Raw genomic sequence first — 16,516 nt, forward strand, 5'->3', positions numbered from 1 at the left:
CGCCCCACTTTTCATTTTTTTATTAGTTAAAAAAGTTTCAAAAATCCAATAGATTTCATTCCACTTCACAATTGTGTCCCACTTGTTGGTGATTCTTCACATAAAATAAAAAAATTATATCTTTATGTTTGAAGCCTGAAATGTGGCAAAAGGTTGAAAAGTTCAAGGGGGCCGAATACTTTCGCAAGGCACTGTATAACTGTAATACAGCATGATACTGTATGGTTTTAAAGCCACTACAGTACAGTATATGTGAAATATTTTTCATAATCATAAATTGAAGTTAATTGCTGATTTCTCATTGCTGAAATTTGAATTAAGACAAAATATAGACAATGTAAAAATTACAGCCAAAAGGATTGCTCTGACCAGGATCTTTTTATGAAGTATATAAACTTTATATAGTTAGAACAAGCAACTATAAACACTTTCCCAAAATAAACACCGCAAGTTACAGAGTAAATTTGATGCATAAAATATTTATGAAGACGGTGGAATACTGTGTATAATTTGTATTTTTTATATTGAGCTACTGCTACAATCTACTGTATGTACAGGAGGTATGTATTACGTATGAGACTGTATGGCTTTTAAAGCTACTACAGTGCAGTATGTGTGAAATACACTATTATAAAAATGTAAAGTTAAATTGTTTCCTGATCACTTGTTGCTGACATTTGCATTACATTAGGTATTTATTATGTTATACTTTCTTATGTTCATCCACCAAAATTTCCCTTTAGTTGTACAATTCCATATTAATATTCCATATGAAGTGGATTTAAACATGCACAGTAGAGATACAGATTCAATGAAGCAGTCATTTCACTAACATCTAATGCTCCACAAGTGCCACTTATCGATCATCTTTGGCCAGCAAACTGCATACCGCAATGCACCGCACAACCTTTACTGTATTAGGAAGAAATACTGCGAGCTGCTGCACACAGAGATCAGGGGCTCGCTGTTACGCTGGGTGGATGGAGATCACAGTCACACCCACATGACACTGCCCTGTCCATCTGCTCCTCTAGCGTCTCTCAGGGGAGAGATGGGCTCGTGATTCTCTGCAGCGGCTCACAGAGGGGGTCACTGCGCAGGATGCCCTGGACGTACCCTGCTGGCCCACATGCTGCAGGATAGAGCCAGGCAGCAGGCTGGGCTCACTGGCCTGGAGAGAGAGACACAACAGGCTGGACTGCTCGCAGTAAGAGTTCACACCTGGACAGTGAAATCCTCTGCACCATGTGGAGCTGTGACTGTGACACCCCTTTGTCAAAACACAGCTGGAGATGATCCTGGAGCTAAATAACTCCCAACGATTAAACAGCTGGATGGGCCAGCTGGCCTCCTCTTGTTTGTCACCATTATGCTCCAAGTTTATAAAAAAAAAATATCTGTCAGCCCAAAATAACACTGTAAGTCACCTCTTCTACAACACCAAACCTTCCCCAAACAATAACCACCAAAGAAATGAAATTGCAGCTGGTTTATAACTGAAGCTCTAAACCACACCCTCTAACAACCCTAATCACACCCCCTAACAACCACAACCCTGCAGCTCAGATCAAGGAAGTGGCTCGGGGATTAGTTTCGTTTCACTAGAAACAGACTCACTGCAGCTCCGTCTCTACTGCTCCTCTCTGTGCAGTTTTTACTTGTCAGAATAATGGCAGAAGGCAGTATTTCAGTTTCTCAGGACCAGTTCAGCTGCTCAGTGTGTCTTTATTTGCTGAAGGATCCAGTGACTCTGCTCTGTGGACACAGTTACTGTATGAGTTGTATTAAGAACCACTGGGATCAGGAAGATCAGACTGGGATCTACAGCTGCCCCCAGTGCAGACAGACCTTCACCGCAAGGCCTGATCTTGGCAGAAACACCATCCTGGCTGAAGTGGTAGAGAAATTGAAGGAGACAGGGTGCAGTGGTCCTTCTCCTGCTCACAGTCCTGCTGGCCCTGGAGACGTGCTGTGTGATGTCTGCACTGGGAGAAAGAGGGGAGCTGTGAAATCCTGTCTGGTGTGTCTGGCCTCCTACTGTCAGACTCACCTCCAGCCTCACTATGAAGCTGTTCCATTGAAGAGACACAAGCTAGCTGATGCCACAGGACAACTGCAGGAGAAGATCTGCTCCACTCATGACAAACTGCTGGAGGTCTACTGCCGTACTGATGAGAAGTGTGTTTGTTATCTCTGTGCAATGGATGAACACAGAGGCCATGATACTGTCTCAGCTGCAGCAGGAAGGACTGAGAAACAGGTGAGGACTTTGAGTTTGTATTGAGTATCTATACAAGATGTTAAAGTCTGTATCTGTATCTGTAATGCTATATCTCTCCACTGCTGAGTCATTCTCATGTACTAAGCTGTGATCCATACAGGTTATATCTCTGAAGTGTCTCCTGTTCTTCTGTCTGTTGTTCATTATCTCCTCCTCCTCCTCACCTTCACTGTTTCTCTCTTTACTGTCCTCATGTAGCACCGATGAACCTGTACAACTACACAGCACACTGAACACCTCTAGAACAGACTGCACCCTCATTAACGCACAGCACACTCAACATCTCTAGAGCAGACTGCACCCTCATTAATGCACAACACATTCAACACCTCTAGAACAGACTGCACCCTTCATTAATGAAGTCCTACTTTAATTTCACCACAATAGTATTATTATTAATAAAAAAATATTATGATATGGAATCTTTACAATGGCTTCTCAAAGCACTTTACAGAACAGAGAGATGCACAGTGAGAGGAGATAGTAGAAGGGGGTTTGATAAAACAGTAGAAAAGCAAAGGGGCAGAAACAGACCCAGGTAAATTAAAGCTCTTAATGAATAGAAGATTGTGAGTCTGAATTTAAAAGAGCCCAGGGAAGGTGAGTTATGATATCCACAGGGATAGAATTCCAGAGCTTTGGGGCGCAGCAGGAGAAGCCCTGTCACCCAGAATGCTGACTTTGGAGACAGACAGGAGACCATAATTAGAAGAGTGAAGGTTGTGAGGTGGGGAGTAGGATGTAGTAGCTCTGGCAGGTACTAAGTTGTCAAACCATGCAGAGGCATTTAGGGGAGCATGAGGATTTTAAAGTCAACATGAAACCTGGTAGGAAGCCAGTGTAGGGACTCCAGGACAGGAGTAATGTGGTCACTTGCACTAGACCTGGTGAGGACTCTGGCTGCCAAATTCTGGACATACTGTAGTTTGTTCGGTGTGGGCTTAGAAGCTCCACTGAGTGGAGCGTTACAGTAGTCAAAGCGTTACAACTATAGAGCGGTACAGTATTATCAACACAATTAGGAACCCCTGGCCTCACAAGTGCATGTCATTGGTGCTTCCCTACCATCCTAACACCCCTTCCATCCTCAGGACCATTAACGACAACTTCCCCATCCTACAGGATGATCCCTCCACTGGTACCCTTTTTCTGACCGCCCCATCATCTCATCTCATATCACCAACCACCTAATCTGCATCACCTTCTTGTTCACAGCTCCCTTGACTGCCCTCAGCAACCATCCACACCAGGCACTTTCCCTTGCAACAGAGCTTGCTGTCTCACCTGCAAGTACATATCTAACACCACACTCATTCAAGGCCCCTCAGGACAATTCCAGATCACTCAGATGACGTATTGTACCTCCAGTAATCTTATTTGGTGCCTCTCTTGCAGAAAATGCCCAGCCAGGTTGACTCGGAGAACGCATCAGAGAACATGTTAGGGCATTGAGGATCAAAGATTTCGCCAAGCCCATAGTTTCTTATTTCACCTCTAATGGCCATGATCACACTAATCTCTGTATCCACAAAGAAGGGTTTCTTAACTCCTATTGCAGAAAGACATTAAAAACCCAAATTATCCTGAAACTAGGATCACACCTTCCGAGATAAGGTTACTGCATTTCTGGGCCAATAAACTTGTCTTCTTACAGTTTAAATGAAGGAAATTGTGAGTCATACATGTGTTTATGTCCGAGAAGCAATTGGAGCAGAGACATGTCAGTGTCAGTTAAGTATGGACGTACTGTACTGTAGATTTGAGTATCATCAGAACTCATACATGATGAAGGGTAGGAAGCCCAGTGTCAACCCCTGAGGAAGACCAGACTTAATGAGTCCAATTTCCGAGCTACAATCGCCAAGAGACAAAGTGAAAGTAATCAGTGAGGTAAGACTGGAACCATTTAAGAACAGTGTCAGAAACTCCGAACACAGTCTCAAGACAAGAAAGTGTGATGTCATGGCTGACGGTGTCGAAAGCAGCACTGAGTTCAGTAAGAATGAGGATAGAAAGAGAATGAGAATCAGAAGCCATTAGAAGATCGTTAGTGACTTTGAGCAGGCCAGTTTCTGTGCTGTGAAGTTGTCTGAAACCAGATTGGTGGGGTTAAAATAGGTTATTTAACTGAAATGTAACAGCTCGTTCTAAAACATTTGCAAGAAAGGTTAACTTGGATATAGGGTGAAAGTTGTTCAGGCTGTCCAGAGCCATGATTCTTTTTCTCACATAGGGGTAACAGCAGCAGTTGTGAAGGCCACTGGTTCCACATCAGTACTCAAGGATTCATTTATTATATTGAGGACTATGGGGCAGAAAGCAGTGAAACAGGAATGAAATAAAGTGCTGGGAAGGGGATCCAATAGGCAGGTGGTGGATTTCATACACAAAAACCAGTTAACTGTGGTATAATACCTTCACCTGCTTTATTGAATACAAGACTCACACTGGGCCATGCTGGAGTCAGATCTGACACAGAACATGTTTCTAGGAAGCAGACAGGATGTGAGATGTGGTCAGACACATGGTCTCCCTGGTCCAGAACTTAAGCCAGTGGTCAAGCACGTCAGCCACAAACTAGTAGCAACCGGACTCATCAGCACTGCTGAAGTCCTCTGTTTTGTGGTGCAGAGAGAAGTCCAGACACTATATTTAGATGTCAGAATGAAAACTGAAGTCTCTAGATTGTGTTTCAGGTATAATTTCTGTGTTTTTAGATTTCACTTCACATACAGATGTGGAGACCCAGGTGTGAGGTGTAAAACTCGAGCAGGAGGTGGTGACTCGTGCTCTGCTGAGCTGCACACGCTGCCAGTGTAGATTAGACACAAAACAGGAGCATGTCAGACAGGACCAGGAAACACGTCTCATGTGGATAAGACATCAGGGGTACAGAGTGTGAATTTTCCAGGGTGACTCTAAGGGGTGTCTCTGTGATGTGATTCTCTTACAGCAGAAATGTCCTGAGTGTCTCTGTTTCTCCACAGAAGCAGCTTGGGGTGACACAGACACAAACCCAGCAGAGAATCCAGGAGAGAGAGGAGGAGCTGCAGGAGCTGAGACAGGCTGTAGAGTCACTCAGAGTGGGTATTCACCAGAGCAGTGGACACACTGACACATTTCCAAAGTTGGACACTGGACAGTACCCTTAGAAAACACAACATACAGCATAATGTAGTTTGAGTGTTTTCATGTGTAATAATCCACTGTGTGTCTCCTCCCTCAGAGCTCTGCACACACAGCAGTACAGGACACTGACAGGATCTTTTCTGAGCTGATCCAATCCATTAAGAGAACATGCTCTGAGGTCACAGAGCTGATCAGAGCTCAAGAGAGGGCTGCAGTGAGTCAGACTGAAGGACTTCTAGAGCAACTGGAGAAGGAGATCACTGAGCTGAAGAGGAGAGATGCTGAGCTGAACCAGCTCTCACACACAGAGGATCACATCCATTTCCTCCAGGTAACATCACTGCTCTGTGACTCTGTAGTACGGAAGGGTGTCTCTCACACAAAGCTCTCAAATGGAGCTGCTCCTGGTATCCCCTCTGGAATGTGTGTTTGAGCCCCTTGTGTTTGACTGGATACTCCTCTTTCTCTTCTGTGCTGCAGAATTTCCAGTCTGTCTGTGTCCCTCCTGGAGCTGGAGACTCACCCAGCATCCCTGTCAGTCCACACTTCTCTCCTGAGGCAGTGAGGAGAGCTGTCTCTGCACTGAAAGAGCGACTGGAGGACATCTGCAAAAAGGAATCAATAAAGATTTCCATGACAGGTTAGTGGAGAAACACACTGATATCTTTCTGGATAGCTTACATATTTCCTGTTTTTCTCTTATATTTTTACTGGATTTTCTGTGCAGTGAATGTATTTATCAAAACAGTTTATCAGTCAATAATTTAATTTCTAGGTCAAATTTCTCAAATATCTGGAAGCTTTCACAGGGGCTACAGTCCCAAAATAGTAGTTAAAATAGTGGCTACAGACCCAGTACAGTAGATCAGTTCTGTTACACTGGGAGATACAGTCCCAGTCTAGTAGAACATGTTATTCCTGTTACTCTGTTACTGCAGCCCTGATGAGACATTTCTCTGTGTGTCTCCCCTGTGACTGAAGCATGCATTCTGCAGACTCCAGAGCCCAGGTCCAGAGCAGATCTTTTCTACTGTGAGTCTACAACAGCTCTCCCCTGAAATATACCTGGAGCTCAAACACACAGCAGAAACAGTGATACATAAACTGATACACACTCTGACACACACACTGATTCACACTCTGATACTTTCTGATACATGTCTGAATTCATAAAGTCAAGCTTGCAGACAGTCACTCTGTGTGCATCACAGTCACGCTGTGTAAGAAACACACAGATGGACAGAGACAGAAAATCCAGTGGGGTCATTTTTTTAAGAAAATGCACTTTATTACAATGTCTACTGCACAATTCTTACAAAGAATACAATTCTAACAACAACACTTCAACAGAATGTAAAATGTCTTAAACAGAGTGATTGTCCATTATCAGTATTTCTATTTTGCAAGTGGTCAGTGAGGCTGGTTCACACAATAAGAGCCCCTCTAAGCCTCCTGGGTGTTACCACTGGCTGCAGTACTGGCTCTGAAACTGCGATTGTACATTTCTCAACAGAAGCACTAAGGAACAGTTTTTCTGGGTTTTCTTCAGCCCCTTTATGGGGCCCTAAGACCTGTCCAGAGCTCTTTTGCTGTGATGAAACCCTACCAGGCTACATTGCTACGTCGTGCTTCATTCTGCCTTTGAGGCTCATGAGGATCCTCTCCTCCACCTCTCCTGCCTTTCTCTCTGTGTGGTGCTGGACGAGTGTGTCACTATGGATGGTAGCTCATAACCATTCCCCCTCCCAGGAGTTGCACAGTGTTGTCCATTCTGTCCCACACTGCTCTGGTGAAGGTCGAGCTCTTGAACAAGTGCTCCTGCGTCTCCTCTATGAAACACGTGTCCCAGGGGCGTTGCGATTTCCTGGTGAGCGAGTACCTGTGAAGGACCTCTCTGGTCACCAGCTCTGGTGCACAGTCATCCAGCTGAGGGCCTTCAGCATGTTGTCTAGTTTTTTGGGTTGAGTCCTTACATTGGTGTCCTGTGGGATCGTCAGCCTCTCCCTGGTGACCAGTTCCTTCCTTCCCTTCCTTGTACAGGGCCCTTTATTGATACCATGCTCTGATTGTCTTGAGGCCTTATACCTCCTGCTCCACTTGACGGTGTGGGTGTAGGTATCCGGTTGCTTCTCTGCTTTGGGCCCAGTGTTGGACCACTGGATCAGGTGCTTCACTGGGAGGGAGAACCACAACCTGACCAATTACTGGTACTTGTGACCGATTGGGTCCAGCCCCTAGTGACAGAGGTTGCAGAAGAAGATGCAGTGGAGTTTCAGGGGGAAATTCGGCACGTCTCTCCCCCCTTCCTCAACGGCTGGCACATCTGGTTCCTTGTGATGTACTCGTACCTGTTCTGCCATCCCTAGCAGCCCTCGTCTGAGTCTGGCTAACAGAGGGCACACCACGACCAGGTCAGCTAAAGCCAGCAGGGTGTCTGCCTTCAACACCCTCACTTTCCCCATGAGAGTCAGCGAGCGAGTCTTCCACAGGCCCAGTTACACGTTCACCTTGACGGTCCTCTCTGTCCAGTTTATGCACTTGTTGTCCCTGCTCTGGAATGAAACCACCAGTATCATTAGGGGCTCCATGCAAAGCTTGACATTCTCTAGCGCCATTTCTCTGTCCCTCCAGGGTTCAAAAAGCTTGCCCTTGCTCTTTCTGTTTATCAGCCTCAAGTCTGAGGCCCTGGAGTACTGCTCCCTAAACTGCAGCCCACTCTGCAACCCCCTGTCTGAAATCAGGAACAGCGTCATGTGTACTGGGAGATCTTGAGGACCCCTGTGCCTCTGCCAGTGGTTCTATAATGAGACCATAGAGAAGAGGTGAAACATGAAACTTTTATCGTACTGGATTCATGGGGGATGAAATTCCAAAGATGTCTGTTCACGTTGACCCCTTTGGCCAACTTCAGAGTACAGTATCTATCCAGCAGATGAAGTTTTCTCAGAATCTGAAGTGTTCCAGCGCTGTGAACAGATTGCTGTGGTTTACTCTGTTAAAGGTTTTCTCCTGGTCCAGGCTCATCATGGGCACGTTTCGGTTATTGTCACAGGGGAGCTGGAGGTTCCAGCTGACAGATCACCCTTCCACACTTGATGATGTGGGGCAGGGAGGTCCTCAGTCTGCTGGGCACTGGCTTGTTCAGGATCTTGATGTCCACACAGAGCTATGTTACCAGCTTCCAGTTTTTGAGTTGCAGAGCAGGAAGATGAAACCTTCTCTCATCGTATTTCTGGGTTTTCCCTGGCGGAAGAGTTCTTGCTCCACCTCCACCAGGTCTGCCACTGGGGTGTCCCAGAAGCAGGTGTAGAATTTCTTGGGAAGTTGCTTTGCTATTCTCCATCTGTCAGAATGTGGCAGAGTCTGTGACACTGGATTTGTTAATAACTGTGGAATATCAGGAGCAGAGCCAGTTTAACAATAACAAGCCAGCCACACTGTACAATACTGGGGGGGAAAAATAATGGTAAAATGACAGTACTTTTCCCCTGCAGCTTCACAGACACACAGCCTCTTGTGAGAGGCAGCAGTGTGACTCTGGTACAGGGGCTCCTCTGGGGTCTGTAGGCCTCTTTCTTGTCTGAGAACTGGCTGCTTCTCTTCACATGTCAGCCAGGCTGATGGGTCAGCAGGTAGGAACAGTCAGGACTTGTTCTGTCTGGACAAACAAAACAATAGAAAAACTCAACATCATTTTTCCATTCATATTAGGAGAGAAGGCATCTTTGTTGTGAGAGGGAAGGACTTACGGTGATTTTCAACTCAGAATCACTGTGGTAGAATATATTCTGTTTTTTTCATATGCACAATAGCTAGCTGATGACACAGACATATGTAAAGTATTGTGGTTGTTTAGCCACAATAAACAGAGATCTTTGTTTGTCTAGCCGCCTGTGTCCGGTTTTAATCAACCGCACTGTGTTGTAATTACAGGTAGTCTAGCTTCAGCTGTTTTTCTCTCTCTCTCGAATGTTTCATTGATGAAGTGTACATTGGTAGTATCTTTGACTCCATCCAACATTAATTTTTTTAACAGATTCATAGGTGTTCAAGGCAACGTAATTATAAATGTTAATGCAATGTAAACATATATGGATATGGAATATCCACAACATTTCTAATGTGTAATTATGTAATTTGAGGTTCATGGACCGGTGTCACCACACCTGTCTGGTTACCAAGAGATCTGGGGCAGATGCCTATAGCCTCTCAGTCCAGGGTTATTATCTTGGAAGGGGGGGCTCTTCCTAGGACAGGGGGCATATCTGTGTGTCCTGAATGAGCTCTCGAGTCTAGTCAGAAAGAGACTGGGGATTATTTATTTTACTTGACCATCAGGTGTCTTATTAGTTCTGGTAAGAGAGGGGTGTTGGGGTGTTTATCTATCAATAAGGAGTCTGTTTACTGGGCTGGGGAATAAATCTGAGAGCTGTGAGCTCTACTGAGACAGGTTGCAGTGATGTGGGCTCAATAAGAGACTCAGTGGTGTGATTGACTCAGAATAGATCAGACATTTCAAATTCAGTTCATTATTCTCTACTGTCAGCAATGATTGGAGTTTTTACCTCAGATATTGGGGTGACTTCACAGGGTAAGGAGAGTAAAGTTAGCTCCTGTGTTTCCATGTCAGACAGGTCTTTATCTTCTTACACAGTGTGACTGTGTATCTAAGAATGTATGTGTGAAAAAAATGCTACTATAATCGTTGGGGATATTTTGTTTGAATTGAGGAACCATTCCTAGATCAAGGGTAATAAATTCTTAGTAGTTCAGGTACTGTAGGTAGTAGCGTCAGCATGCATAGGCTGCAAAGGAACAAGTTAAGGTTTATTCCTGCTGAAAAGAGAAGAAAACAGACACAACATTTCGGCTGTGGAACCTTCTTCTGGTTGTTCTTGGATTCCTGCCAAAACAAGAATGTTTCATGTTATTGTTAGTCGTTGTTAAATCTCTAATCACAAAAGTCTAAAAAGCTTTTAGATTACAGTATGCTGATATTTTAGACAGTGAAATGCAGGAGAGGTGTAATTTGAAGGGTGAAGAAACAGTATTTCTGTGTCTGTTTGTGCAGATGAATGTAGAGACAGGTGTATCCGTGTGTAGCTGCGGAGAGCACTGGTAAACAGTCAACGCTCCATGTGCTAGTGTCAGAGTGAGCTGAATCATTTCCTGCCTCATATATATGATGACGCCACCTACTGTAGCAATACAAATGGGGTGCTAGGGCCCCTCTACATTACCACAGGTTCTGTTTATCTCCCAGAATCACCAATGCACACACAGACCAGCGACAAGCATTTGTATTGTATAAGTGCCCTTTTTATTTTCTAAGTACATTCACATTCAACATCACCCAATGACACAGTATAAACAGCATCTGCTGCAGCAAAAGGTCCTTCCAAGGGTTGTACTGAATTCCTGAGTGTCAGCTATCCTTTTCCTTAAAGTGCTGAAGAGAGGACACTAGAATTTTTCTTCTATCTGTGAAAGTCTTTGATGGCTCAGAGGAGAGCAGACACTTAGAAGAGAGGGATACTACTAAGTCCAACTTCCCCAGTCTCCATTTGGGTATGAATAGAAATCCTCCCATGGGCTGTGCTACATTTCCCTTGGTTTGTATCAGCTAGCTGGGATGGTTTCTTTGTTCCTTTCCTAAAGAGATTTACAAGTTTATGTACACTACCTATGTTCCAATGCCAGTGTCTCCCGTAGTCATCAGTTCCTAGACCAATAGTTCCTTGCCCCTGTGGTCTCGCACTCTGCAGCTTCCCTTGTGCTGTCTGTGTCGTCTTCAGGGTCTTGTGGGAGTCAGGAGCCCACTCTGTTCCGGCTCAGATGTTTTTATTCCTCCTCTTAGCCAATCTCCCTCAGGGGGTTCTCTGCTGTCCCTGTTGGAAATGGCTTTGCCCAGTATTATACCAGGAGGAAGCTTGTGTTGTTTGAGGGGTGTGGGAGCGCCGACCTTAGATGTTATGGGCTCTTATCACTTCTTTGTTCACTCTCCTGCTCTCCCTGTTCCTCTGTATGTCTGGTTAAAACTGTTTCAGTGACTCCTCACACCCCCAATCATCAGTTCTCATTACTTCCTGAGTGAGTTGTTCCTGACTGTTTCCTGCTAGACTGTATTCTTTAGAACAACTGAAGTTGCAAGTCTTTGGGTGAGAGACAACATTGACACCATCCTGGCAATCTCCATAACCCAATCAATCCCAGCCTGTAACTGCCTCAACGGCCCACATCCTGCGACTTTAGCAGGGACCAAAAATAATACAAGAAGAGTGAAAAAGCAGTGCCTTTATAGGACCAATCCCAGCTGTGGCTCATCAGCTAAAAGCCAAGACTGCTGGGACTACAAAGGCGAGGCATCTACCTGGGCTCTGGCTCCACACTGGGCATACCCCTGCGTAATGCCACATAAGTCTTCCTTTTAGTTCACTAAAACAGACCTTTTAGAACATTTTAGTCATACAGACCTTTAGTCAAAAAGTACAGATGTTTGGCTTGCTGTTTACTGGGACCAACAGTAACAGTGACAGGAAGACAACAGGAGGTATAAGTCATTGTAAATGTATTCTGTTCAGTGTTTAAAGAGTGAGCAAACACCCTGTACAGGACATGTTTCTGCAGTTTCACATCAAGAGTAACAGACGTTTGGAAAGCTGTGTCAATTCTACTTCTCACAGAAATGGTAAAAACGACACACATTTAACCCAGGAACGCTCACTGACAGAGTGTTGTACTTCATGTGTACAAGAGACAGAGCATGTGCTCCTTTAGATTATTTTTTTCCAGAAACATGTCTGGAGTGTCTCTGTGGCCTGTTTTCCTCAGCGCAGCTCAGACATGTCAGAGTCAGGTGCTCATGGTTAGATTAAGAGGGGTATTTACTGGGGCTGTAGTGCTCCTCTTACTGGCCAGGGGTAATAACTTTGGGGTCTTTCTCTTCAGCCCAGCTGGTGTTCTTACATGGTCCTGGTCATTAAGAAACCCAGTGGTGTGTTTCACTAAGAATGACACTGGAGTGTCAATATTATTTCATTAGTCCCACCAGAGTGAGTGTGTATTGGGGTGTTTGCCTGTGAAATTGGGGACCTCATTTCAAACATGAGTGATCTAGAGCAGTGGTTCTCAAACTTTTTGGACCAAGTACCACCCCTAATCCAACCAAAGCATCCAAGTACCACCTACAAGTCATCATCTCATAGGAACCCCAGAAATTATCAATGACCAACATGAACGCATGTGCACACACCCTCACACATACATATAATAAATATTATAATAATAAACTTTGTTTGATATATTAAAATGTGGCTTCTCAAAGTGTTTTACAGAAAAAAAAACATAAAAATAAAAAAGCACCATTTCAGTGAGAGGGGTGAGCCTGTTTAGTCGAGCAAAGCAGATGTGAATTAATTTTTCGAGCCTTGATACAATTCACAACAGTCTAACAGATTTTAAATCGTCAGGCATTTTCTTGACGGCAAAGGTCTCGCGGTGGATGTTGCAATGAAACCATTAATTTCTGGAGCAACCTCTCTAATTCATGCAACTACACTGCTGTGTCGGCTTGTCATTGCTCTAGCACCGTCTGTACAAACTCCGAGACATTTTATCCAGTCGATGCCATTCTCTTCGATAAATTCATTCAGAAGCTGAAATACGTGCTCTCCTGTAGTTCCTGTTGGTAGCGGCTTACAGAACCGAAAGTCCTCACGGGACGTACCCTCAAACTCGTATCTAACGTAAACGAGCAAATTGGCCAAATCGACTACAGACTCATCTAATTGCAGTGAACAACATCTGCTCATCTTAACGCGTGCTGTCAGCGTACTTTTGATATAATATTTCATTTCAATAATTCTATGAATGACTGTGTCTTTCGGGGGGCAGCAGGTCGAGCTGTTCAGCAGCTTTTTCTCCACACATAATAGTGTGGGGCTTACCTGCTTTAGCCATCCGCAAGCACGCATTTTTCCACGTTTCCGTTTTTATTTCAGTGTTTATTTTAAGTATTTATTTCATGCGCATGGGAGAGAAACACAGAGACGCTCGGTGTATTTTTCTCAAATTAACTTAGAACAGTTCTTAAATATTTTTCTGTTATTTTTCACGCTTTCCTTTGCTCACAAGATTACCAGCGTTCGTAGCACGCATTTCTATGCATTCCTGTGTTTACAACGTTGGCATTGTTCCAAAATCACGCACATTCTCCTCTCTCCCTATTTGGTGGAGATACAGTAGCTTTTTTAAATACAATGGGTCACTTGCGTCCGTAGCACGCATTCCTATAGAGTGGTATAGAATTACAGAGTATCTCTTGTGTCTACTGAAGTATTAGCGCGCACTGTATCGTAGTACGTACGTAGTACATGTAGGTAGGTGCCACCCTTTCTAGACTGCAGGAGTAAAGAAAAATTTAGCACTGTGAGGAATCTCTTTGATTTTCACTAAATTGGCAGACAGACAAAGGGAGAGTATTTATTTAGCATTAAGTATTAAGAATTAAGAGTTAATACTGCTCGTATTGTCTCCTATCAGAAAGGCGGACAGCTGAGCGCGAGCAGTCTGAAGTCAGTATGAGCGCCTCTGTTTCTCTTGTCTTTCTGTTTGGGTTTCTTGATGTGTTATTTCTGGTTTAAATTGAATATTTTGAATATTTCTTGGCATTTTCAAAGTACGTGTGATGGCTTTCTTATATTTTAGCAAGGTTTTGCTTTTGCCATTACATTTTTCTGTAAAATTCACCATTATACACTCTTTGAATACAGCACTTTTTTATTCTGCATCATCAGGAAAATGGTCTTAGAGAAGATGAACGAGCTGTTGAACTGGGATTTGAAATTAACCGTTTTAAAAGACAGGTTGTCCAGTTTCTTACAGTATACAGGTCGTTGTGGTGGGTTTTGAAGTATTTGAAAATGAGTGGTCCAGCTGTAGTTTCTCTTGTGTTGCTGTGCAGGCTGGGAACTGTAATCGGAGGATGTTCTGAGGGTCACCTTGCTGGTATGAATAGTCACTATAACACTTTATGTAACTGGAGTTAATCATTTACTCCTATTTTCTCCGTTGTCTGCAAGTGTGTCTGCAATCAAAAATGTTGTCTTGATTATTCCTGCACAAACCCCACGAGCGCTAGAATATTAAGAGGATTTTGGAGATCATTTGGATGTCTGATACTTAGTGAAACAATAACAGAATATGTTCTTTCTCTGGCAGGGGAGAGAAGTAATTAGTAATGTAGCGCCTTCATCAGGCGCTTATGTCAGCCTCAGCAGTGTATGATGGGATAGATGGTGTTGCTAGGGAGAGCAGCTTTTAAGCATACTATGCATTTCTGATCAATAAAAGAACAATTCCACTACCATACATCTGCATGATTATTGCCATCGCTACAGTAATTTACTTGTTTTTCTCTCTTGGTGTGTTTAGGGGACAAAGACATTTCACAGTATAATTGAGTTGAACTGGAATGTAATCGGCAGGAGCCTGTTGTGATGTTTGCTGTTTTATTCCCCAGCTGCTGTGACTCTGGACCCTGATACAGCTCACTATGGGCTCAGCCTGTCTGAGGATGGGAAGAGAGTGAGAAAGGGAGAGGAGGAACAGGATCTCTCTGACAGTGATGACAGTAATGTCTGCGTTTTCAGCGTTGTCTGCATTGTCAGTGATGACAGCGATGACAGCGATGACAGTGATGATGGTGATGAGGATGTGGAGGAACAGAAGCTCTCTGACAATCCTCAAAGATTTGATTCCTAGCCCTGTGTCCTGAGTAGGGAGTCCTTCACTTCAGGGAGACACTACTGGGAGGTGGAGGTGAATGACAGCTGGAGAATAGGAGTGACCAGAGAGTGTGCAGAGAGGAAAGATTGGTTCAGATTCTCTCCCCAGCAGGGTTACTGGTGTCTGGACTTTGACTCTACAGGTTTCTCTGCTCTCACTGACACTGAGACTCGTCTCCCCCTCAGTCTGCAGCCCAGGAAGCTGGGGGTATGTGTGGATATTGAGGAGAGGAAGGTCTCCTTTTACACAGTGGAGTCCAGAGCTCATTTCTACACTTTCACTGACATGGTCTTCACTCAGGGGGAGAAGATCTATCCTGTCTTCGGTACCTGGGATCGTAATAAAGACCTTGAGCTGCTGCCTGCTGTCAGTGTGAAGATTAAGCCTGTCAGTGACTCATGAACACAGACTGACTCTCTCCCAGCTCTCTGTCCCACTGGTAATATTATTAATATTAAAAGTTTAATTTGTGTTGTAAAGACCTGGTGATTATCAGGACTTGAACTACATTCATCAGAACAGCAACCACTTGTCTTAACTACTGCACTAAACTGCCTTCCGGGGACAGTACCCTACATTACAGTTTATTGATCCATTACCACTATAATGAATATGGATGTCAAAATATCCACAAGTGATATTTGTAACTGTCCAATTTTCTCTAGTTACAGGATTCCATATTAATATTAATTCCATATTAATATTCCCTATAATGTGGTATTAAATCAGTATTACACCTTTTTTATAACAATGGCAGCAAGTGTTCTTATTACAAATTCTTTGAAAAGGATAAAACATTATAGTTTTTTAATGAAGAATATATACTTCATATACATAGAACAAGTGAATTAAACCACCGTACATTACTGAGTTAAAGACTTTGATGCATAAAATATTTATGAAGATGGTGGAATACTGTGTACTTTTTTATATATTTAGCTACCACTACCATCTACTGCATGTACATGAGGTATATATTACATATGAGACTGTATGGCTTTAAAACCACTACAGTGCGGTATGTGTGAAATATATTTTTAATAAAAAAATTAAAGTTAAATTGTTTCCTGATTACTTGTTGCTGAAGTTTGAATTACATGAGGTATATATCATGTTCCACTTCTGATTTTTTGTTTTACTAGCAACATTTCCCTTTACATGTTTTATATTCAAAATTTAAAGTTAAATTATTTCTTGATTACTTGTTGCTGAAATCTGAATTACATTAGGTATAAATTATGGTATACTTCTGATTTTACCAGAATACTACCACAATTTCCCTTTAGTTGTACAATTCCATCTTAATATTCCATGTAAAGT

At 43.4% G+C, this 16,516-nt stretch overlaps 1 protein-coding gene across 1 annotated transcript; it reads left to right on the top strand.

The window, feature by feature from the left end:
* Positions 1–1,202: 1,202 nt before the first annotated feature.
* LOC148663982 (E3 ubiquitin/ISG15 ligase TRIM25-like) lies at positions 1,203–16,256 on the top strand. Its single transcript, XM_088631438.1, has 5 exons — positions 1,203–2,260; positions 5,269–5,364; positions 5,508–5,741; positions 5,891–6,050; positions 14,931–16,256. The coding sequence occupies exons 1-5, from the start codon at positions 1,670–1,672 to the stop codon at positions 15,170–15,172; spliced, it is 1,323 nt and encodes a 440-aa protein (XP_088487564.1). The 5' UTR covers positions 1,203–1,669; the 3' UTR covers positions 15,173–16,256.
* Positions 16,257–16,516: the final 260 nt, after the last annotated feature.

This window comes from Lepisosteus platostomus, chromosome 5, assembly GCF_059453375.1.
Source record: "Lepisosteus platostomus isolate fLepPlt1 chromosome 5, fLepPlt1.hap1, whole genome shotgun sequence".
Taxonomy (NCBI): Eukaryota; Metazoa; Chordata; class Actinopteri; order Semionotiformes; family Lepisosteidae; genus Lepisosteus; species Lepisosteus platostomus.